Consider the following 25,130-nt stretch of genomic DNA (forward strand, 5'->3'; position numbering starts at 1 on the left):
ATGCTGGAATCTGGAGCAATGCACAAGAGGTTGGGGATCTCAGCAGGTCAGGCAGCATCTGTGGAGGGAGATGGACAGTCGACGGATGAGAGATTCCTCCAGCATGTTGTGTGTTGCCCAAGGTCTTCCAGTCTGCAATTGGGAATGCACGGGGAACGCTGCTCTCCCTCACAACCAACTCCCCCCAGATATTACCAATCACGCACACTCAGGGCAACTTACAGTGGCCGTCCTACCAACCCACACATCTTCGGGATGTGGGGGTGGGGGGGTGGAAACGGGACCACCCGGCGGAAACCCGCACGCTCACAGGGAGAACGTGCAATCTCTACACAGACGGCGCCCGAGGTCAGGACTGAACCCAGGTCTCCGGCGCAGTGAGGCAGCGGTTCTACCCGCCGCGCCACCGTGCCCATGTCTTTCACAAAGCTGGTCCGGTGGTCCTGCTGCCTCACGGCTCCAGCGACCGCGGTTCGATCCTGACTTCGGGTGCTGCACAATACAGAGGGGTGACCCAAACTCAGGAACCCCGTCACTGCGGGGCTTCCCCCGAGGGTGGACCCCTTTCTCCCCACATCCCAAAGACATGCTGGTGGGTTAATCGGCAACTGTAAGTTACCCCTAGTGTGGGGAAGTGGCAAAGGAATCAAAGGGAAGTTGGAGCCACCATTAAAAATGTCATTTAAAGGATGCCTCCCAATACTCCTGTGTGTGTGTGTGTGTGTGTGTGTGTGTGTGTGTGTGTGTGTGTGTGTGTGTGTGTGTGTGTGTGTGTGTGTGTGTGTGTGTGTGTGAGGGGGGAGAGGGGAGGGAAAGAGGGAGAGAGAGAGGGAGGGAGAGGAAGCAAAACAAGGAAGGAGAGAGAAGGAGGGAGAGAGAGGGAGGGAGATGGAGAGAGAGGAGGGAGGGAGAGGGAGGGAGAGAGGGAGGAACAGTGGGAAGGAGAGAGAGGGAGAGAGAGGAGGCAAGAGTGAGTGGGAGGGAGGGAGGACAGAGAGAGAAGAAAGGTGAGAGCAGGAGGGAGAGAAGAGAGAGGGGGAGGGAGGGAAGGAGAGAGGGAGGAAGCAAGAGAAGGAGGGAGCAAGAAGGACTGAGAGGAGGGAGAGAGCAGGAGGGAGAGGGAGAGAGAGAGGGAGAAGGGAGAGAGAGAGGGAGGAAGGGAGAGAGAGAGGGAGGGAGGGAAGGAGAGAGGGAGGGAGGGAAGGAGAGAGGGAGGGAGAGAGGCAGTGAAAAAGTTATAGGGCTTCCAGGAAATAAGACAGGGGGAAATGGGACTGATGGGACAGCTGTGCTGGGTGCCTACATGGAGCTGATGGGATGAATGGCCTCGTGTTAAAGAAAGTAAGATTACATTTTAAAAATACTTTATTGGTCTGAAGTTGCTCAAAAATATGACCTTCTCTGCCCCATGTAAGTAGTCCGCCTTCTCCAGTTCCTACACCCAGCGCAGAACACAGTTCTGTACCATCTCATGAACCTTCTCCAAGGTCTGAGTATCCCCAAAGGGTGGACACATTACTCTACCCATGGCCTAACCAGACACTTGAAAAGAGTTGGCACAAGGCCAGGTTAGGGCAGTAGATGATGTCTACATAGACTTTAGCAAGGCCTTTGACAAGGTTCCAGATGATAGGGTGGTCCGGAAGATTAGACCACATGGGATCCACAGTGAGCTAGTCAATTGGATACAGAATTGATGGTGGTAGGATTCTGAGGGTGGTAGTGGAGGCTTGTTTTTTACATCGGTGGTCTGTGACCAGTGGTGTGCCGCAAGGATCGATGCTCGGTCTCCTGTTGTCATCTATATTAACGATTTGAATGAGACTGGACGGGGCATGGTTAGTAAGTTTGCAAATGGCCCCAAAATTGGTGGTGTGGTGGACAGTGAAGAAGGCTGTCTAAGGTTACAACAGGATCTAGATCACTTGGAAAAGTGGGCAAAGGAATGGCCAATGGAATTTGATTCAGACAAGCGCATAGTGTTGCATTTTGGGAAGTTAAACAAGGGCAGGAAGTGCACAGTAAATGACAGGGCCCTGGAGAGTGCTGTAGAACAGAGAGACCTTGGGGTACTGGTACATAGTTCCCTGAAAGTGGCGACACTTGCGGACAGGGTGGTGAAGAAGTCGTGTAGCATGCTTGGCTTCATCAGACAGGGCACTGAGTGCAAGAGTCATGATGCAACTGTACGAGTCATTGGTGAGACTGCACCTGGAGCACTGTGTGCAGTTCTGGTCGCCACACTGCAGGAAGGATGTCATTTAGCTGGAAAAGGAGCAGGAAAGGTTCACAAGGATGTTGCTGGGACTGGAGGGCTTGAGTCATAGGGAGGGACTGGATAAACTGGGGCTGTTTTCCCCGGAGTGTGAGAGGCTGAGGGGTGATTTTATAGAAATTTTGAAAATCAGGAGGGGCATAGATAAGGTGAATGGTCATAGTCTTTTCCCCAGGATAAAACATAGATTTAAGGTGAGAGGGGAAAGATTCAAAGAGGACCTGAGGGGCAACTTTTTCACGCAGAGGGTGGTGGGTGTGTGGACCGAGCTGCCAGAGGAATTGGGTGCAATTACAATGTTTAAAAGACATTTGGACAGGTACCTGCATAGGAAAGGTTTAGAAGGATATGGGCCAAATGCAGACAAATGGGACCAGCTCGATGGACAACTTGGCTGGCATGGCCTGTTTTCGTGATGTATTAACATTTGCACAGAAAGTATATGCAAAGACTTTGGGTATTTGGAGATTACCCTGAGGGCTGTTGTCCTGTTGTGCCCCTACACCTCCTGGCATGTTGTCACCGACAAGCTTCACTTGCTCTGCATTTCCTCTTCCAGCAGATGGGGCTCTAGTGGTTGTTTTACGACAAGCATGAGAGGACGAAGCAAAATCCTGCACAGACCAGAAACCTGAAATTTAACAGCAGGCACTGGAGATGCTCAGCAGAGTGGGGGATCAGTGGTGTAAGGTGTGGCTCAATGGGAAGCACCCATGCTCCAGTGATGAAAGGCTGTAGATTCGAATCCTACTCCAGACGTTAGAGTCGAAATATCCAGGTGCACCATTCCACTGCAGTAATGAGAGAGTGCTCCACTGTCAGAGGTGCTGCCTTGTGAGATGAGACGTTAAACCAAGATGGAAGTAAAATATTATCAGGAACCATTATTAAAGAAGTCTGTCTCCCTAGTGTCCTGGTCAATCTTTACCCCTCAATTAATATCACAAAAGTATAATTTCTGGTTACGATCACAATATCCGGATGCATCACGGCTTGGGACGGCAACTGCTCTGCCCGTGACCACAAGAAACTGCAGAGAGTTGTGGACACAGCTCAGGACATCACAGAAACCAGCCTCCGCTCCATGGACTCTGTCTACACTTCTTGCTGCCTTGGTAAAGCAGCCAACATAATCAAAGACCCCACCCACCCTGGACATTCTCTCTTCTCCCCCCTCCCATCGGGCAGAAGATGCAAAAGCCTGAAAGTGCGTACCACCAGGCTGTTATAAGACTATTGAGTGGTTCCCTAGTGCGATAAGATGGATCCTTGACCTCATAATCTGTCTTGTTATGACCTTGCACTTTCTCTGTATCTGTAACACTTTATTCTGCACTCTTATTGTTTTACCCTGTACTACCTCAATGCACTGTGTAATGAATTGACCTGTACAATCGGTATGCAAGACAAGTTTTTCACTGTACCTCGGTACATGTGACAATAATAAACCAATTCCAATATTGTTTGCAGCTTGTGTTTCCTACAGAACATCAGTGCTCAGATGACGCCTCATTTCTGCAAAGCACTGGGTCATCCAAAAAGGTGCTATACAAATGCAAATCTTTCTTTTCAGTGAGCTGACCCTGTCTGCAATTGGGAATACATAGGGAAGATCAGGAACGGTGAAAGATTGGTTTTATTAACTAATAGATGGTAACAATTTTAAAGGAAAGGTATATAATTACACAAGGAAAGGTGACTTGTTAGGAGACACAAGAAACTCACCCCTCCTCAGTCCACCTATCACCTACCAGCCCGGTCTCACCCCTCCCCCTCGCCTCTCTCTCCTGGCCATCTCCCCTCCCCACTCTCAGTCCTGATGCAGGGTCTTGACCCGTTGAGTTCCTCCAGCAGATTGTTTGTTGCGACTTGTCAGAAGATTGGATTGAATATAGTAAGGAGTGATATATAGAGATGACTCACGTTCAAGAACCCGGTGGTTTGGGTGGAGAGGAGAAACAATAAAAGCCAGAATCCACTGGCAGTGTGTACAGGCCCAGAACAGCAACCATGTGGTGGGACGGGGGGAAAGGAACAGATAAGGTGAGCTTGTCAGAAAGGTCCAACAATGATCACGGGGACCTTAATCTACATACAGACTGGGGAAGTCAGAGGTAGTCTTGATGAAGAGCTCATAGGGTGTTTTCATGATAGTTTCATGGAACAGCAGAGTCTGGAGCCAACCAGAGAGCAGAAACACCAAACCTGGGTATGTATTGAAATGGGATTCATTAACAACCACATTGTGAAGGTGCTTCTGGTTAGCAGTGATAATAATTTCATTTTACATTCAGATTAAGGGAGAGAAAAATGCATCATAAATGAGAGAAAGGATAAGAACATGGTAATTGGTTTATTATTGTCACATGTACTGAGGTACAGTGATAAACTTTGTTTTGCATGCCATTCATACAGATCATTTCACCACATCAGTACGTCGAGGTAGTACAAGGGAAAAGCAATAAGAGGATGCAGAATATAGTTAATCTCTTGTATAGGTCAGGGTCACCTGATTTGAACGCCACAGTTCTGGACTTCAGTAGGGAGTGGATCTCTCAGTTCATCCATGATTTCCGGTTTGAGAACACCCAGATTGACCTCTTTGGTACAGAGTCCTCTACACACTTGCTGATAAAATCTGTGACGGTGGTGACATACTCAGTTAGATTGGCAGCTGAGTCTTTGAACATGGACCAGTCTACCAACTCAGAGCAGTCGTGTAGAAGCTCATCTATTTCCTCAGACCAGCACTGTATGACTTTCTGTACTGGATCTTCACGTTTCAGATTCTGTTTGACACAGGGAGAATTAGCACAGCCTGACACGGCATAGAAGCAGAACTGGTCAACGTGAACTTTCAAATTAAGTTGAGGGATCAATCAGTCATGACACAGAGGCAGATTTCTCAGAATACTTTCCAAGGAGAAAGAAGTCATCTCAGAGCAGGACCTACCATCTGTGGTAAACTGAAAATGCTAACCTAATAGAAATGCATATTACAAAGAAGGGTGACTTGTCAGAAGGAGACGCGAGAAACTCACCCTTCCTCAGTCCACCAATCACCTACCGGCCTCCGTCTCACCCTCCCCCTCTCCTCTTTATACCGGCTAACTTCTCCCTCCACTCTCAGTCCTGATGCAGGGTCTCAACCTGAAACGTCGACAATTGCTGTTCCCCCCACAGTTCCTCCGGCGGATTGTTTGTTGTGACTTGTCAGAAGATTGGATTGAATATAATAAGGAGCAAAGGGTGACTGAAATGCTAATAAGAGAGGCAAAAACAAGATAAAGCTGAAGAGAAAAATGGAAACTGTAAGCATTTCTGCAGATATTTTAAAAAGGAACAAAGTGGGTGTTTCTCCTAGAGAGAATTAATAATGAAAAGCAAGGAGATGAATAAAACAAGTGCTTTGCATCAGTCTTCACTGTGGAGGATACAAGTAACATTCCATAAATAGCTCTACATTGTGAAATGGAAAATTACAACCACCAGGGCAGTGGTACTGAGCAAACTGTTGGAGCTGTAAGCTGACAGGTCTCCTCATCCTCATGGACTTCATTCTATGGTCTTAAAAGTGGCCAGTGTGGTAGCTGATGCAGTCATTTTAATTTTCTATAATTCCCTAGGTTTAGGAAAGGTTCCATTAAATTGGAAAAAAGCAAACGTACCTTCTTTGTTCAAAAAAGGGGAGAGAGAGAGAGAGAGAGAGAGAGAGCAGGAAACAACAGGCCCACTAACTTAACATCTGTCACCAGGAAAATGTTATAATTAAGGACATTATAGCAAGCACTCCTCCTCTGCCGGGAGAATTCTAAGCGCAAACTGGAGGAACAGCACCTCATTTTCCATCTTGGAACCTTGCAGCCTTAACAGCATGAATATTGAATTCTACCACTTCAGGTAATTCTGCCCCCCCTTCCCCACACCCCCACCCCCACCTTGCTTCTTGTCTTCTTCCCTTTTCTAGCCCTTTTTCCCCTCTCTCTCCTTACCTTTGACCCATCCCCCGGGGGATCTGCTCTCCCCTTCTCCCCCCGCACCTGCCTATCGCTATCTCTTACCTGCATCTACCTATCACCACCCTGTGCCCACCCCGCCTCCCCTCTTTTGTCCACCTATCACTGCTCTGCTTTTCCCTCCTATATATCGGGATTCCCCATTTCCTATCTTCAGTCCTGAAGAAGGGTCCTGACCCGAAACGTTGACCGCCTGCTTTTCTCCACGGATGCTGCCTGGCCTGCTGAGTTCCTCCAGCATCAGAGTGTTTTTCACTTAGAAACAGTCAAGGTAACAACAGCCAAGTCAACATGGTTTGGTGAAAGGAAGATTACGTGTGACCAACTGGCGTTCTTTGAAGAAGTAATGTGTGCTGTGTATAAAGGATGGATGTTCAGTACTTAGATTTCCAGAGGGCTATAAAACTCTTGAACGGACCTCTTCTACAATAAAAATGAACTCTTAACCTCTAAATCTACCTCGTCATGGCCCTTGCATTTTATTTGTCTGCCTGCTCTGCACTTTCTCTGCAACTGTAACACTATATTCTGCATTCTGTTTTTTTTCCTTTTGTTCTACCTCGATGTACTTTTGTATGAAATGATCTGTCTGGATGGCATGCAAACAAAAGCTTTTCACTGTATCTCGGTACTTGAGACCAATTACATCGGATATTTGGAATGAGCTGCCAGAAATAGAGGTTACATTTCTGTAACCTCATAGCGGGCACATCAGCAACATTAAAAAGCCATCTAGATAAGTCCATGGATAGGAGAGGTTTAGAGGGCTATGGGCCAAATGCGGGCAGATGGGACCAGCTCACTGAGCAACACAGTTGGCATGGACGAGTTGGGCCGAAGGGCCTGTTTCCGTGCTGTATGACTCTATATGGTGCCACCTGAAAGGTTTTTACAGAAAGTAAACGCTCACGCTGCAGATGGTAACACACTGGTGTGGACCAAAGTCTGGCTGGCTGACAGCAAACAGAGACTGAGCAGAAATGGGTCTTTTATGGTTGGCAAGATGTGAGAAGTGGTTTGCCCCAGGGATCGGTGCTGGGCCTCGGTGTTTTACAATTGACTTGGATAAAGGAGTCAATGGTCTGATTGCTCAAAGTGCTGACGAACCAAAGAGAGGTAGGAAAGTAAGTTGTGAAGGATGCAGCAAACGGGAGTGGGCTTGGTTAAGGAAAGGACAAACCTCTGACAAACGGAGAGTAATGGGGGAAAATATGAAACCATTCACCTTCACTGGAGAACTAAAAAGGAAGCACACTATCGAAATGGTGAGGGATTGCAGAGCTCTCAGGTGCAGAGGGGTCTGGGGGCCCCGGTGCACGATTCACAAATGCCTAGTATGTAGGGTAGAGCAAGAAATTAGGAAAACTAACAGAATGTTATTGTTTATTCCTGGGGTACTGAATATAAGAGTAGGGAGATTAAGCTTCAGTTATTTTGGGAATTGGTGAGACCACACCTGGAGTATTGTACAGTATTGGTCTTGTTAATTATGGCAGAATCTAAATGCACTGGAAGGATTCAGAGAGGGGAGGAGGAGAGGGGAGGAGGAGAGGGGAGGAAGGAGGAAAGGAGAGGAGTGGGGAGGAGAGGGAAGGGGAGGATGGAAGGGAGAAGAGGGAAGGGGAGGGGGTGGGTGGGGAGGGAAGGGGCCCTTCCCACAAACTCCCCCTCTCCAGAGCCCAACCCCTATCAGACCTCCCCTCCCAGCCAACACCAGCCCCCAGACTGTGACCTCTCCACCAGCTTCCAGCCACCTGATCCCCATCCAGTCTGAATCCCACATGGGGTACTCAGCACTCCCGCTCTGGTCAGGACTGGTACCCCTGATGCCCCTCCCCACCTCCACAGCCCCCTCTTGGTCGGGGCTGCACAGGGCTCACAGCCTGTCATGGACCCCCCCCCCTTTCCTTCCTCGCTTCTTCCCTCCTCTCTCCCCCCAACAATCCCCCACTCCACCTCTGCCTCCCTATCCCCCTCCCCTCCCTCCCTCACCCTCCTTCCCTCCCTCTCCGTCCCTCTTTCAACCCTCTCCCTCCCCTTCCGTTCTCCCTCACCCTCCCCTCCCTCCCCTTTCACTCCTCCCTCTTCCCTCCTCATCCCTCTCTTCCTCCCCCTCCATCCTTCCTTCCCTCACCCCTCCCACTCTACTCTCTCTCCCTCCCTCCCTCCCTCCCGCTCCCGGCCCCTCTCCTTACCGCAGCCGCCCTCTAATTAAGCCTCCGCTGTTATTTTTCTCTCTGGGGCCGGTGTCTCTCTCCTTTCCTGCAGTTCCTTTGTCTTCCCATTCTGCAGCATCCCCCCCCCCCCCCCCCCCCCCACCCCTCCCCAGAGGAGGTGTGTGCATCCGAGAGCGAGAGAACAAGAGAGAGGGTGTGTGTGTGAGAGAGAGAGGGAGAGATAGAGCGTGTAAGAGGGAGGAGAGAGGAAAAGACTGTCAGTGAGGGAGAGTGTGTCATAGAGAGAGGGAGTGTGCAAGAGCAAGAGGATAGAGAGGTGGCATCGACAGGGGAGAGAGAAGTGAGATCAAGAGAGAGGGAAGGAGAGAAAGCACAGGAGAGAGAGAAGGAGAGGAAGGGAGGGGGAAGGAGGGAGAAGGGGAGGGAGAAGGGGAGGGAGGAGGGGGAGGGCAAGGGGGAGAGGAGGGGGAAGAGAGCGCGGGAGGAGGGGGGGCGAGGAGGTCGGAGGAGCGGGGAGTGGAGAGAGAAGGGAGAAGAGAGAGGGAGGGGAGGAGAGAGAGGGAGGGAAGGGAGGAGAGAGAGAGGGAAGGGAGGAGAGAGAGGGAGGGAGGGAGGGGAGGAGAGGGAGGGAGGGAGGGGAGGAGAGGGAGGGAGGGAGGGGAGGAGAGAGAGGGAGGGAGGGGAGGAGAGAGAGGGAGGGAGGGAGGGGAGGAGAGAGAGGGAGGGGGAGGAGAGAGAGGGAGGGGGAGGAGAGAGAGAGAGGGCGGAGGGAGGTAACGGAGCGTCTGCCGGGCCTGTGATGAGTCTCCCAGCCGGCGGGGGCTGAGTTGGGCGACAGCCCGGGGACGATGGTGCTCGGACCGTCGGCCCCGCATCGAGAGTCCGAGCGCTGCCGCTGAAGGGCCGCAGGTGATGGGGCAGGTGCTGGGGTTCGGACACTGCAGTAGGTCGCCTTCCGTCCGCCCTTCTCTGCCGGCGCGGGGGGGTGGGGGGGGGAAGGAGGGAGGCTGGAGCGGGGAGGAGGGAGGATGGAGGAGGAGGAGGAGGAGGGGGGATGGAAGGAGGGAGGTGTATGGAGGGGAGGAGGGAGGGGGATGGAGGTGGAGGATTGAGGAGGGAGGAGGATGGATGGAGGGGAGGAGGGGAGGGAGGGAGGCAAGGGGGAGGGGGAGGAGGGAGGCAAGGGGGAGGGGGAGGAGGGAGCGGGGAGGAGGAGGGGGGATGGAGGAGGTGGTGGAGGAGGGAGGGGGCAGATGGAGGGGAGGAGGGGAGGGAGGGAGGCAAGGGGGAGGGGGAGGAGGGAGGCAAGGGGGAGGGGGAGGAGGGAGCGGGGAGGAGGAGGGGGGATGGAGGAGGTGGTGGAGGAGGGAGGGGGATGGAGGTGGAGGATTGAGGAGGGAGGAGGATGGATGGAGGAGGGAGGAAGGAGGGGGCGGGAGGAGGAAGGGAGGGGGACGGAGGTGGGGAGGTGAGAAGGGGTGGAGGAGGAAGGAGAGGAGGGGAGGGAGGAGGAGGGAAGTAAGGAGGAGAAGGGAATGGGGAGGGGGATGTGGGGAGAGGGGAGGTGGAGAAGGATGGAGGGGGATGATGGCGGGAGGGGGATGAGGGAGGGGGGATGGAGGTGGACTGAGGAGGGGAGGATGAGGGAGGGGAGGAGGGAGGGAGGAGGAAGGGGAGGGTGGAAGAGGAGGAGGAGAAGGGGATGGGGAGGGGGATGTGGGGAGAGGGGAGGAGGAGGGGGCAGAGGGGAGAGGGGGTGTCTCCGTGGCAGAGGGGAGGGAGGGGCTGCTCCCCCTGAGGGCAGAGGGAGCCCTGTGATCTATGCTGTTGCAAACCGGCAGCTCTTCCTCCCCCTCTCCACCACCCCCCAGCCTCTGCACTTCACCCCCAGACTCATCCTCACCGTTATGCACACTGACACACCCACAAGTGCACACTCTGACACACAGCCACACACAAACAACCTGCACACTCAGGCACACACTCTCAAAGACTCCCTTGCACACTCACACACTCTCTCACACACACACACACTCTCACACACACACACACTCACTCTCCCTGTCACACACAACCAACAGGATCTCTCTGGATTTGGCTGCGCATACACGCCCAAATCAATAGCCACACACTGAGTGTGGGGAGGTGGGTCAGGGAGTTATACAGCACAGAAACAGGCCCTTCAGCTCAACTTGTCCATGCCGGCCAAGGTGCCTTCCTGAACTAGTCCCATTTGCCTGTATTTGGTCCATGCAGAAATTAGTTGGAGGGGGGGCGGAATGGGGTTGGGGGATAGCTCTCTGAGCTAGCATGGACTAAATGGGCGAAAAGGCCTCCTGTGTAGTAGGGAAATAGGGAAATGTGGTCAGTGTGGTCCAGAATTGGTTCTGGAGGGAGGGGGTAAATGGCAGGGGGTCAGGGGTTGGTCTCTGGGTTATACTGACTCACCATCTCCCACCCTGGAATAAGACCAGGACCCCACACACGTCAACACACACTGGCGTTGGCACTGATACATACACAGCCGTTGGCACAGAGCCCCGCCACACCCCCACTCCCCACTCCGGCATCCCGAACCAGTGTGTTTCTGTTTGTGACGTTGGCAGGTTCGGTCCTGAAGCCCAGGTTTCAGTCACCCTCCTGCCCTGCCTGAGGGGACACGTGGGTACCAACCAGGCAGCTGGACTTCTGAGCAAGGCCCAGGTGTAGGTCGGGGGCTTGGTGGGGGCCAAAGGTTGTTTGAGAAGTCAGATGGAGCCTCAGTTCCTTCCGACTCTGCTGATGAGTTCCCCGGCCTTACTCTGAGCGGCCTGTCACCTTCCCTTTATGGGAGGGGCTGCTGAAGGCGCAGGAAGTACACACAGTGCAGGACAAGCGCACACTACCCCGAGAAACACACACGCGCACACACAGCACAGGACCAACACACACACAGAGCGCAGGACCAGCATACACTACCCCGAGAAACACACACGCACGCACACACAGCACAGGACCAACACACACACAGCACAGGACTAACACACACTACCCTGAGAAACACACAGACACACACACAGCACAGGACCAACATACACTACCCCAACAAATACACACACACACACAGCTCAGGACCAACACACACTACCCCGAGAAACAAACACACACACACACAGAGTGCAGGACCAACACACACTACACCGAGAAACACACACATGTGCACACACAGAGCAGGACCAGTGGTAAGTATATGGAACGAGCTGCCAGAGGAAGTGGGTGAACAACAGTATCATTTAAGAAGCATGGAGGGGAGGGGCTTGGAGGGATATGGGCCGAATGCAGGAAATTGGCACTAGCTGGGTGGGCACCGTGGTCAGCATGAACTGTTTGGGCCGAAGGGCCTGTATCCGTGCTGTATCATTCTGTGACTCCATGACTATCACATAATACACTGAGACACAGATTAGATGCACATAAAAACATGCACGCAGACACACATATACACTTACCCCACGCACAATTTAATCTTGGACACAAATACACACCGTGACTTTGGTTCCGACATACAACACACATGTGTCCAACATTTACTGCCATCACACACACTCACAAACTATAGAAATTAAATCTCACATATTCACTGACAATAACACACGCTAAAACATATACAGTTGGCTAAAACACAACTGTTACTGTCACACCTAACATGTACACTGATTATAACTCACTCTCACACCAACACTGACTGTAATGCGTTCACTGTGACTGTTATACCATCGCGCTGGTTGCTGTACCAATGGATATTCCAGTGTTCAGACACGCACTAGGAGTGGGTGATTGGCAGTAGCCTTGAGTCACCGCAGCACTCTGAGGGTGGGGCAGGGGAGGAAGAAATGTATTCATTCGCCGTTTCATCTGAGGGGTATGGTGGCCATTAGTTAGCGCTGGGGTTGAGGGGAATGTTTGCTGGTGTGATGTGATTTGCTTCACTTTCTCCAACAGAGGAATCTGCCTCGACCGTCTCCACCACTCCAGATTCCACCCCTTCCTCCACCGAAGGTAAGCCTCACTCGTTAACCCTTGCCGGACCTGGTGGCTGCCGCTCTTTGCTTTGTGTGGTTGTGGGAGGAGGTGCCTTTGCAGTGTGAATCATGCTGAGCAAGTTCTACAAAGGCAAGTGAGAACATTGGTTAGGGAGATGGAGGCAGGGTCTGAGGTTAATGGGAGATTTGTCAGGTGATAATGGATATTCATGGGGTAATTTATAGAGACAGGTTGCACTTTTATCAAAAAGAGACGCGATCACAGTACCAACTCTGAGGCATTCCATTGTACCATTGTTACATCTCCTTTTACCTTGTATCATCGTTAAATCTCCTTTTAACCTTCTCTGCTGTGGAGAGAACAAGCCCTCTAACAACCGTCAAGTGAGAATCAGGTGTGATACTCCAGCTGAGGCCAAAGTAGTGTTTCGTGAAGATTTAACATGGCTGCCTTGCCTTCGTGTCCAAGTATTTCATGCACTTTTTTAGCAGCCTAATCTTCAATTTGCAATGTCCTTAGATCCCAGGTGTTTGTCCCTGTGCTTTTTAAAAATGGTACCATTCAATTTGCATCACCTCCTCCTCATTCTTCCTCTCAAAATGCATTAGCCCCCAGAACACTCCACGCAAAAGATGCATTTCACTGTGTGTTTCGATGTACATGTGACTAATAAAGATATCTTATCTTACTTAACACTTCTCTTGCTTAAACTGCATTTGCTACATGTTTGCCCTTATTTCCGTTCTGTCTGTATCCTCCGCTTATTTTCTTCCCTGTTCTTTACTGCATATCTAAGTTTGGTTGTCAAACATAGACTCTAAATAATGCCCTATGTACACAAATTCAGCTCATTTTTAATAAAAAGTACAGTGAACCCACTACCAGACCTGGCAACTCCCTTGTTCCTCTGACAGGAGTGAATTGTACAATGGGGACCACTATTATTCTGCTTCCTTTGGCTAATTTCATGTGCTTGCTGGCACTGCCCCTTTAATCCCATGGTCGTTAATTTTCCGAGCAAGTCTACTATGGGAGTCTACAATCAAATGCCCAGAATTTCAGTCACCACAACTCTGGAGACTACTTCATCAAAGACCTCAGTCATATTTTTAAAGCACAGTTTGCTTTCAATGCATCCATTCTGGCTGTCAATCAGTGGGCCATATTTTCCAAAGTGACGTTGGATTTACCCAAGGTTACTGCCTCCATCATCCAATGTAAGGTTGACAGGCCTGGATCACTCTGTTCTCCTTTTGAACAGGGTTGGCAATATTTGCAACAACAAGACCTCTTATATACTTCCGTATCCAAGGAGGGCTGCAAACTATGGCCGAGGGCTGCCCCCCTTATCTTCATAAGCCAGGATGTGCCCCACCTGCATCGGAAGACTTTCTAATCTTGAGCAGCAGCCTTTTAAATTAACTGTCTGTCAATCCTCTCCAATTTCATCATGGCATTAGCACCACCATATCTTGCAAAGATGGGTGCAAGGCGTTCATTTTGTGCCCTCCCCATAACCCCCACATGAACATATTGGTCCCCCATCTGCCTTCCCCACCTCCCTCCCTTGGTTCCATGGTCCAGATCCTCTCCTATCAGATTCCATCATCTGCAGCCCTCCACCTCTCACCTCCCAGCCTCTGCCGCTGTCCCCACCCTCCCCTCCTCCATCCGCCCGTCACCCCTCCTCACCTGGATCCACCTATCGCCTGCCAGCTCCTGCCCCACCCCTTCCCCTCACCTCTTTATACCGGCTCTCTCCCCTCTATCTTCCAGTCCAGATGAAGGGTCTCGACCCAAAACGTCGACTGTCTATTTCCCTCCACGGATGCTGCCTGACCTGCTGAGTTCCTCCAGCATCTTGTGTGTTGCCTCTCCCTTCACGTGAGTACTCCTTTAGAAGATGTAGGACAGACCATTCAGCCCATTGTGCCCGCTCTGCCTTTCCATAAGATCATGTCTGTTTTTTCCATCTCAGTGCCATGTTCTTGCACCAACCTCATATCCCTCGACATCCAAAAATATACCAATCTGTTGTGAATATGGACCATAAGGTACAGGAGCAGAATTAGGCCATTTGGCCCATCGACTCTGCTTCACCATTCAAAAATGGCTGATTTTTGTTTTCGACCTCATTCTCCCAACTTCTCGCCGTAACCCTTAACCCCCTTACCAGTCAAGAACATATCACTCTCTGTCTTCCCTGTGTCTGCGTGGGTTTCCTCCGGGTGCTCCAGTTTCCTCCCACATTCCAAAGACGTATGGGTTAGGAAGTAGTGGGCGTGCTACGTTGGCGCCGGAAGCGTGGCGACACTTGCGGGCTGCCCCCAGCACACTCTACACAAAAGATGTATTTCACTGTGTGTTTCAATGTACATGTGACTACTAAAGAAATCTTATCTTAAGTACACCCAGTGACTTGGTCTCCACAGTCTCTCAGTGGCAACAAATTCCATGGATTCATCACCCTCCGGCTGAAGAAATTCTTTCTCATCTCATTTCTAACGGGACGTCCCTTTATTTTGAGGCTGTTCCCTCAGATCCTAGGCTCAAATACTAATGGAAACATCCTCTCCACATCCACTCTATCCAGGCCTTTCAGTATCTATCCCCCCTCATCCTTCTGAGTTCCTTTGAGTACAGGCCCAGAGACATCAAATGCTCCTTATAGGTTAAGCTTTTCATTCCCGGGATCGTCCTTATGAACCTCCTCTGGACCCTCTCCAGGGCCAGCACATCTTTTCTTAGATACAGGGCCCAAAATTACTCATTCCAAATGTGGTCTGACCAATGCCTTCTAAAGTCTCAGCAGTACATCCTTGCTTCTATGTTCTAGTCCTCTTGAAATGAATGCTAACATTGCATTTGCCTTCTTTACTACCAACTCAACCTGCAAGTTATCCTTGAAGGAATCCTGAACTAGGACTCCCAAGTCGCTTTTCACCTCCGATTTCTGAATTCTCTCCCCATAACATCAGTGACTGAGCCTCGCTGGGGTAGACAGTTCAAGATTTAAGTGAAAAAACTTCCTTCTCATCTTGGTTCTGAATGGGTGACCCCTTAGTCTGAGAACCCAGCCTGGGGAAAACTTAATTCCTCCATTGAACCTGTAATTTGCAATGGGATCACCTCTCATTCTTCTAAACTTTAGAGAGTTCAGGCCTAATCTGCTCTGCCCCACTGAAGTGGGAAGGATGCCCTACTCCTCTGTTGCTCTTTGACCTTTGCTCATTGCCCTTTTAATTTCCTTTTACAGTTCTCCTGTGTCTGCTTGCTGCCTTATAATTGATCTGATAGTTATAGTGACTTCTTTTCCTGCTTCATTTTAATCTATCCTTAGTCATCCGGGGAGCTCTGGCTTTGGACGCTCATTCTCTTCCCCCTTGTGGGACTGTGTCTCCAATGCGTTCACCATTTTATCTGCCAATCAGCCCGAGGTGAAATGAAAAAAACTGCAGATGCCAGAAATCTGTAATAAAATCAGAGAATGCTAGAAACACTCAGTGGGTTAGGCAGCATCTGAGGGAAGAGAAAGAGTTTGTCAAAACTGGGAAAGAGAAAGCAAGTTAGTTTTAAATTACCAAGAGAATATCGGGGATGAACGGATAGGACTAAGGGAGTATTTCTGAAAGGGTGAGGCCAGGGCTGCCCTGAGGATAAGATGCGATGAGGTTATCTGGTTGAAAGGTTAAACAGAGGAGTTAAGAGAGAGAAAACACAAACAAAAGAGTGTAAAGGCTGTGAAGTGCAGAAGTATGGGAATCAGGTTGTGCTAGTGGACAGGACAAAACAGAGCCAGTGTTACAGGTGGATGACTTAAAGCAGGACTGGCCAGATCTGGCATAAACAGAGCGAGCAGCTTACCTGAGCATGTTGCATTTCATATTGAATCTGGAAGGCTGCAATAAGCCCAGACAGAAGGTGAGGTGCTGTTCCGCAAGCTTGCATTGGACCTCATTATATCAGTGTGAGACGCCACAGACGGACAGGTGAGGGTGGGGGTCGGGGTGGGACGGTGTGACTGAAAGCTCTGGGTCATCACTGCAGCCTGAATGCAGGTGCTTCGCAGATCAGATCAGGCTAGTTTATTGTCACATGCCCCAGGGTGCAACGAAATTCCTTGCTCCCCTGAAGCTCATGGTGTACGTGGTGATAATAAATACAACAATACATACAGCGGCAAGCAGAACGGTGTAAGGATTGTAGTGCAGTAGCGCAATGGCTGACGTTTTGGGTCCAGACCCCTGTGTCAGGACTGCCACCTTGCTGTTGCAGTTGGGAATGAGGATGAGGAACAGTTGGATAGATGAGATTTGCCTAATTGGGAAGGTGGGTTGGGGAATAAGGACAAAAGGGAAGTTGATTTGGGGATATGGGAGGAGGTGTGGTGGAGACATGGTCAGAGGCAGGTTTGGTTTATGTGGAGATGGTGAGTTGATCTTCTACTGGAGGGACAACCTCGATGTAGTGGCTCTAATGACCGAGGGACTTGCTTGCTCCCCTGTCCCGTACAGGTGTCAGTGAGGACTACTTGGAACCCCAGACGGCACAAGACCTGTCGGACGACGATGCTCCGACGGACACCTCCCTGTACTGGGACACCCCACGGCAGCTGTCGCTGGACTCGGCCTTGTTGTGTGGAGCTCCCCTCGTTCAGGCTGGCTGCTTCCCGGCCACCTTCCCATCCAGCAGCCTGTCGGACCTCGCCGGGAGGGGTTTCGGAGACGGAGGCAGTGGCTGTGGGGTCCCAGCGACCGACGTACTCCACAGGACTAAAAAGCAACCTTCTGCGCCCAGGGGTTTAGTCCGAACTGAGACAATCGAGACCTTTCTGGCAGAAGAGAAGGACGAAGTGGAGGAATATCACATCCATCCGCCCGGAATGACGGAGCAGGAGGAGAGGGAAGGCGTATCTGAACTAAGGGAGGGAGCAGACTGGGACCCATCGCCGTCCAGCCCCGTTCCCTTTGCTCCAGGAGCGTTGCTGCTCAGCCAAGACTCTGAGGAGACTGAGGTACCAACACTGGGCCTTGGTGAGACCACAACAGAAACACAAATTGATCCAGTGGGGACCTCCAGTGAACAGAAGGATCCCGAGGGCCCTGAGGTGGAGGGAGAGCTGTCTGTGGAAAGCACTGTCTCCAACAAGGTGGAGATGGAGCTCACAGAGGTCCTTGGAGTGATGTTACTAGCTACTGAGCCCCAGCTGCCGAGGGTGACGGAGGAAGAGCTGCCATCTTCAGACCCACACGTCTCAGGTAGGAGGGCAGGGCAGACCCCAGCCTGAAGGTCATGAGCACCCAAGGGATGAGGAGAGGATAAATAAGTACATGAAGTAATCGCCAGCTTTAAGAGCATGCACGGGTCCTACTGTGGCAAGGAGGTGCTTGCCTTGTGAGTGGTGCCAGCATCTTGGAGCAATGGAGGGTGGGCTTTCCCAGAATCCATTGCAGTGCAGAAAGTGGCTGACTGAAGCAGCAGCATCCCCGCACTCAGGAGTGGCCATTGGGACCAGCCAGCCTCTGCTTCCTCGTCGTCGGTGAGGGAGTGCCCGGGATAGCAAACACAGAGTGTGGGACTCCAGCCACGTGCAGCACACTTACCTCAGCACTCAAGATGCTGTCCAGGTGGTCAGGGTGAGGGACAAGGTCAGGGGTCACATGAGGGGAAAGACGCCATGGTGTTGGGATGAGGTGGAAGGAAGCTGGGTCAAGGATCAGGCAGAAGGGGGCAGAGTCAGGCCACTGGAACAAAATGGGAGGTAGAATCTGCGAGGAGTTGATGGGAACTTGGGGAGAAAGGTAGGATTAGCAGGATAGGATGTGCCTGATGGTCAGCACTGATTCAATGGGCCGAATGGCTTGTTTCCATGTTGTATCTCTCCATCTGCATTATTGCATTCAGTTCTGGTCACCCCTTTATAGGAAGGATGTGGAGGCTTTGGAGAGGGTGCAGAAGAGATTCACCAGGATGCTGCCTGGATTAGAGGCCATGAGCTACAAGGAGAGGTTGGACAAACTTGGGTTTTTTCTCTGGAGGGGCGGAAGCTGAGGGAAGACCTGATAGAAGTTTATACAATTATGAAAGCCACAGATAGAGTAGACAGCTGGTATCTTTCTTCTGGGGTGAAATGTCTAACATTAGAGGGCATGCACTCAAGGTGAGAGGGAATAAGTTTAAAGGAGATGTGTGGGGCACATTTTTTTACACAGAGAGTGGTGGGTGCCTGGAATGTGCTGCCAGGAGTGGTCACAAGATCACATGACAAGGGAGCAGAAGTAGGCCATTCAGCCCATCACGTCTGCTCCAAAGAAAAGGGGAAAAAGAAATGAGAAATGGGGGGGAAGTCTGCTCCATGAGCAAAAAAAAACTATTCTAACTCCAATTTCCGGCCTTATCCCCATATCCCTTGATACCTTGACTAATTAGATATCTATCTACCTCCTCCTTAAACGCCTTCAATGATCGGGCCTCCACTGCTGTACGTGGCAAGGAATTCCATAAATTCACTACCCTCTGGCTAAAGAAATTTCTCCTCATCTCTGTTTTAAACCTGTACCCTCTAATTCTAAGATTGTGCCCTCTGGTCCTGGACTCACCCACCAAGAGAAACAGCTTGGCCACATCTACTCTGTCCAGTCCTTTCAACATTTTGTTGGTGGTGGTGGAGGTAGATCTGATAGTGGCTCTTAGATAGACACATGAATGTGCAGAGAACGGAGCGATATGGACCACATGCAGGCAGAAGGGATTAGGTGAATTAGTTCAGCACAACATGGTGGGCTGGAGGGCCTGTTCCTCTGCTGTACTGTTCTGATTTCTAGCACAAGGTTCAGGTGAGTGGCTGCAGGGTGACATAGTTCTGAGTCCCACTGACTGGTGGGAAAGGACATTTATCCCCCACGCACCCAGCAGGTTTTTCCCGGAAGCTGCAGTGTCCCAGCCACCCTGTGGGTGAGGAGACGTGACCATCACTGTTCTTTACCCTTGCAGGGTCAGAGGAAGAGGAGATGGCAGTGCTGGACCACGGAGGAGGCATGGGCACGCCAGATGCGGTGCAGGCGGTGAGCTTGGCTGGTACGTTGATGCCCACGGGAGAGGCGGGCATTGTGGACGGTGCGCCGCTGGGAGGAAGTGACATCAGCGCCCTCAGCAGTGACGCCATTGGACGGCAGCTCCCAGCCATCCAGGTCACAACGGGCCACGAATCTCAGGAAGAGATGGATGATGAAGCACAGGCAGAGAGCAGGCAGTTACCGTGGCAACACAGTGCCTTGGAGCAATCAGATCATCGCAAAACTGAGGTCTTCAAGGCAGCAGACCAATCGGGTAAGTCCACACCCAGCCTGGGTTAGGTAAGGAGTGAAGCTCCCTCTGTATTTGCCTATCAAACGCTCTCAGAGCAGGGACAACAAGGGTTAGGTACAAGGGAAAGCTCCATCTGCACTGTCCATCGTAGACCCAGGGCAGGGATAGCAAGGGCTGGATAGAGATTAAAGCTCCCTCTACACTGTCTTGTGATCTTAAAATTCCTGTCCTCATGTTTAAACTATCTCCAGAAATCTCCCAGCCAACAGCCCTTCACGTTCTCTGACTGCCTGCAGACCCCACCCACCCGGGACATTCTCTCTTCTCTCCTCTTCCATCGGGTAGAAGATACAGGAGCCTGAGGGCACGTACCACCAGACTTAAGGACAGCTTCTACCCTACTGTGATAAGACTATTGAATAGTTCCCTTATACAATGAGATGGACTATGACCTATGACCTCATGACCTCACGATCTACCTTGTTGTGACCTGTCACCTTATTGCACTGCACTTTCTCTGTAGCTGTGACACTTTACTCTGTACTGTTATTGTTTTTACCTGTACTACCTCAATGCACTCTGTACTAACTTGATGTAACTGCACTGTGTAATGAATTGACCTGTAAGATTAGTTTGTAAGACAAGTTTTTCACCGTACCTTGGTACAAGTGACAATAATAAACCAATACCAATACCGATCACCCCCTGACTTTAATTGCGGCCACGTTTGTGGATCTAGTGGACACTGCCGATATGAAATTTCAGAAGGCAGTTAACAAAGGGGCAAAAGGCTGGCTTGAGAAACCATGGCACTAGGTCACCTTAGCTAAAAGACAGAGGTTTCCCTCATTACCTCTATCGAGTCTGCTCCACCATTCGATCAGGGCTGATTTTTTTTCTCTCTCTCTCAACCCCATTCTCCCACCTTCTCCACATAACCCTTAACCCCCTCACCAATCAAGAACCTGCCAATCTCTGCCTTAAATACCCCGAATGACTTGGGCTCCACAGGCCTCGGTGGCAATGAATTCCACAGATTCACCACCGTCTGGCCGAGGAAATTGCTCCTCATCTCAGCTTTAAAGGGACATCCCCTCTGATCCTAGGGCTGTGCCATCGGATCCTAGACTCTCCTACTGATGGAAACATCCTCTCTATCCAACTTTTCTTAGCAACCCATCTGGACCAGTTGATTTATTCACCTCAATCTCAATCTTTTTGACCTTCCATCTCTGACTTTATGATCCCTAACCTGTGCCATGAAGTAGCTCAACCTGCAAGTGAAACATTCCCACTTTAAGCACCCTCCATTGTTCAATGGCAGTTTTGTATACCAAGCTTTGATTCCAAGTTACCCAAGCTAGATCTTCCCTCATCTCATTGAAATCAGCCCTTCTATAATTGACCATCCTTTTCCATAGAAATTCTAAATATTGCTTTACTATAATTGCTCTATCTTTAATGCCCTCCCCCCACTGAAAGTTGCTCAGATTGATCTGGCTTATTTCCCAATATCGAGTCCAGCACTGCATTGAAGGGGTTACACAGGATTGATATACAGGGTCTAATGCTGAAAGAGTTACTCTGGGTTGGTGACTGGGAGCTGGCAATGAAAGGGTCATTCTGATTGGTGACTGGGAGCTGGCAATGTAAGTGTCACTCTGATTGGTGACTGGGAGCTGGCAATGAAAGGGTCACTCTGCTTGGTGACTGGGAGTTGACAATGAAAGGGTCACTCTGGTGACTGGGAGCCGGCAACGAAAGGGTCACTCTGATTGGTGACTGGGAACTGGCAATGAAAGGGTTACACTAGGCTGATGTCTGTGATCTGGCATTGAATGGGTTACTCTGGGTGGTGTGGTGGCACCTGGCCTGAAAGGGATATCCTGGGACGTTGTGGGTCAGGGACCCAGCGCTTTATTAATAGTGTGCTGAAGTGCAAGGAAGTCATGCCTAACCTTATAAATCTCTGGGTTGGCCACGCTGGAGTCTGTCTAAATCTGGGCCCTGCACTTTAAGAAAGATACTGAGACCCTGGAGATGGGGGAGGGCAGTCTTACTTGGAATGATCCCAGGGAATGGAGAAGCTAGAAGCATTCTTCTCAAGAGCAGAGCAGAGCAGAGGAAATAAGAGGCAGACCATTCAGCCCATCTGATGCCTGTTCCCCCTCGCAATAAGATCATGGCTAATCTTTTACCTCAGTACCACTTCCCTGCCCTCTTCATATTCCTCAATTACCTTCATAATCAAAAATCTGTTCATATCTGTCTTGAATACACTGTGACTGAGTCTCCACAACCCAGGGAAGAGAATTCCAAAAATTCACCACAGATTTCTTCTCATCTCAGTGCTGAATGGCCGACCCCTTATTTTAAGACTGTGACCCCGGTTCCCAACGCTCCAGCCTGGGAAAACATCATTGCCAGCGCTGAAAGAATTTTGAGATCTCCTCTCATTCTTCCAACCTATGCCAAGTACAGGCCCAGTTTGTTCAATCTTTCCTCCTTCAACAGACTCCACATTCCTGGAATCAATCCGCTGAACCTTTGTCAAAGTCAAAGTCGAGCTTATTGTCATACGGACAAGTACATGTGTGCACAGGTGCAATGAAAATCTTACTTGCAGCAGCATCACAGGCACAGAGCATCAAATACACAACATACCTAAGAAAATCGTAAACTAAACATAGATTATACAAAATTATACAAGAACACAATTAGAACAAAACAAAAACAAAGTCCATTGTAGTGCAATGCAGTCACAGTGTTGCTATACTGAGGCAGTGATTCGGGTTGTGCAGGTTGGTTCAAGAACCAAATGGTTGAAGGGAAGCAGCTGTTCCTGAAACTGGTGGTGTGGGACTTCAGGCTTCTGTACCTCCTGCCCAGTGGTAGCTGCGAGAAGATGGCATGGCCCGGATGGTGGGGATCTTTGATGATAGATGTTGCCTTCTTGAGACAGCGCCTCATGTAGATACTTTTGATGGTGGGGAAGAATGTACCCGTGATGTATTGGGCTGAGTCCCCTACTCTCTGCAGCTTCCTACGTTCCTGCGCATTTGAATTGCCGTCCCAGACCATGATGCAACCAGTCAGGATACTTTCAACAGTACATCTGTAGAAGTTTGTTGGAGAGTTCAATGATGTACTGAACCTTTTTAACCTCCTAAGAAAGTAAAGACACTGGCAGACCTTCCTTGTGATTGCATCTATGTGCTGGGCCTAGGACAGGTCATCCCATATGTTAACTCCCAGGAAAACTACCTCTATCGCAAGTATATCCTTCATTAGCAGTGGACAGATAGATAGATATTTATTTATTAGTCACATGTACATCGAAACACACAGTGAAATGGGTCTTTTTGCGTTACTGAGAATGTGCTGGGACACAGCCTGCAAGTGTCGCCACTCTTCCGGCGCCAACATAGCATGCCCACAGCTCCTAACCCCTACGTCTTTGGAATGTGGGAGGAAACCAGAGCACCCGGAGGAAACCCACGCAGTCACGGGGAGAACGTACAAACTCCTTACAGACAGCACGGGAATTGAACCCGGGCCACTGGCACTGTAATAGCGTTACGCTAACCGCTGCACTACCGTGCCGCCCCCAGTACTAACCAGTACTCAATGTTCCAAACATGGTCTCACCAAGGATTTGAGGTCCGGAGTGGAAAGCAAGACATCTCCACTCCTGACCTCAAATCCTATAGCAATGAAGGACAAGGTACCATTTACCTTCCTATTTGCTTGCTTTGTACAAGAACCCTCAGAGCCCCTCTGAACACCAGCTCCTGTCAATCTCCCACCGTTTTAAACACTATTTTGTCTGCCCCACATTTTCTCATAAGGTTGACTTTAATCGAGGTCGAAGAGTCATAGAGAGATACAGCACAGGAACAGGCCCTTCAACCCACCATGTCTGTCCTGAACACGATGCCAAATTAAACTAATCCCTTCTGCCTGTACATGATCCGTATCCCTCCATTCTCTGCACATTTATGTGCCTGTCTAAAAGCCTCGTAAACACCACTATTGTATCTGCTTCCACCACCACCCCTAGCAGCCTGTTCTAGGCACCCACCACTCTCTGCATAAAAAAAACATGCCCCACACATCTCCCTTACACGTTCCCCCTCTCACCTTAAATGCATGTCCTCCAGCATTTGACATTTCTACCCTGGGAAAAAGACTCTGAAATTTACAGCTGCCAGTTAACCCATCAATCCGCATGTCTTTGGGATGTGGGAGGAAACCGGAGCACCCGGAGGAAACCCACGCGGTCACAGGGAGAACGTGCAAGCTCCACACAGACTGCACCGGAAGTTAGGTTCGAACCCGGGTCTCTGAATCCATGAGATAGCAGCTCTACCAGCTGTACCACAGTGCTGTCCTTGTTGGAAGTTGTGCTTTGGTAGAATAAGTAAGGAGAAGTTGTTTTCCGACACAGGAAGATTGACTACCAGAGGCATTGCGAACAGGAGGTCCTTGGAAACCATTTACAACTCTGTGGTGTGTTGGGTACGTTCAATACTTAGAGGGAATTAGGTAAATGTGTGGAGGAGAACAAGTTATAGGAGTGTGGGGAACATGGAGTCTATTTCCCAGGGTTGGGGAATCAAGAACTAGAGGTTATAATGTAGAAGACTGAGGGGTGAACTTGTAGAGGTGTAAAAAATCATGAGGGACATATAGGGTGAACGCACACAGTCTTGTTCCCAGGGAACGGGAACCAAAAACTGGAGGGCATAGCTTCAAGGTGAGAGGGGAAAGATTTAAAATGGACAACTTCTTCACGCAGAAGGTCGTGAGTATACGGAACAAGCTGTGGAGGAAGGTACATTAATGACATATAAAAGATTTGGATAAGTACACGGATACTAAAGGTTCAGAGGGATACGGGCCAAACGCAGGCAAATGGGACTAGTTCAGGTGGGCACCTTGGTCGGCATGGACACGTTGGGCTGAAGGGCCTGTTTCTCTGCTGTGTGACTCTATGACATAGGTTTAGGGTGAGAGGGGAGAGATTTAATAGGAACCTGAAGGGCAACCTTTTCACTCAGGTGGTGGTCTGTATATGGAACGAGCTGCCAGAGGAAGTAGGTGAGGCAGGTACAATCGTACCATTTAGGAAGCACTTAGATAGGTAGATGGAGGGGCAGGGCTTGGAGGGACATGGGCCGAACGCTGGAAATTGGGACTAGCTGGGTGGGCACCGTGGTGGGCATGGACTGGCTGGTGCGTTAACAACATTTAAAAGGTACTTGGACAGGTACATGGATAGGAAAGGTTTAGAGGGATACTGGCCAAACGCAGGCAAATGGGACTAGCTTA

The 25,130-nt window shown here is 50.3% G+C and overlaps 1 protein-coding gene across 2 annotated transcripts in view; it reads left to right on the forward strand.

Moving 5' to 3' along the window:
* Positions 1 to 9,228: 9,228 nt before the first annotated feature.
* LOC127586363 (reticulon-2-like) overlaps positions 9,229 to 25,130 on the forward strand; it is a 41,475-nt gene continuing 25,573 nt past the window's right edge. For both annotated transcript variants that reach the window (XM_052044263.1, XM_052044264.1), the window contains exons 1-4: positions 9,229 to 9,411; positions 12,450 to 12,506; positions 17,006 to 17,749; positions 19,485 to 19,820. In XM_052044263.1, the coding sequence (XP_051900223.1) occupies positions 9,381 to 9,411; positions 12,450 to 12,506; positions 17,006 to 17,749; positions 19,485 to 19,820 (1,168 nt within the window). In that variant the 5' untranslated portion in view covers positions 9,229 to 9,380. The remainder of the gene's footprint in view (positions 9,412 to 12,449; positions 12,507 to 17,005; positions 17,750 to 19,484; positions 19,821 to 25,130) is intronic.

The sequence above is a fragment of the Pristis pectinata genome, chromosome 35, assembly GCF_009764475.1.
Source record: "Pristis pectinata isolate sPriPec2 chromosome 35, sPriPec2.1.pri, whole genome shotgun sequence".
Lineage (NCBI taxonomy): Eukaryota > Metazoa > Chordata > Chondrichthyes > Rhinopristiformes > Pristidae > Pristis > Pristis pectinata.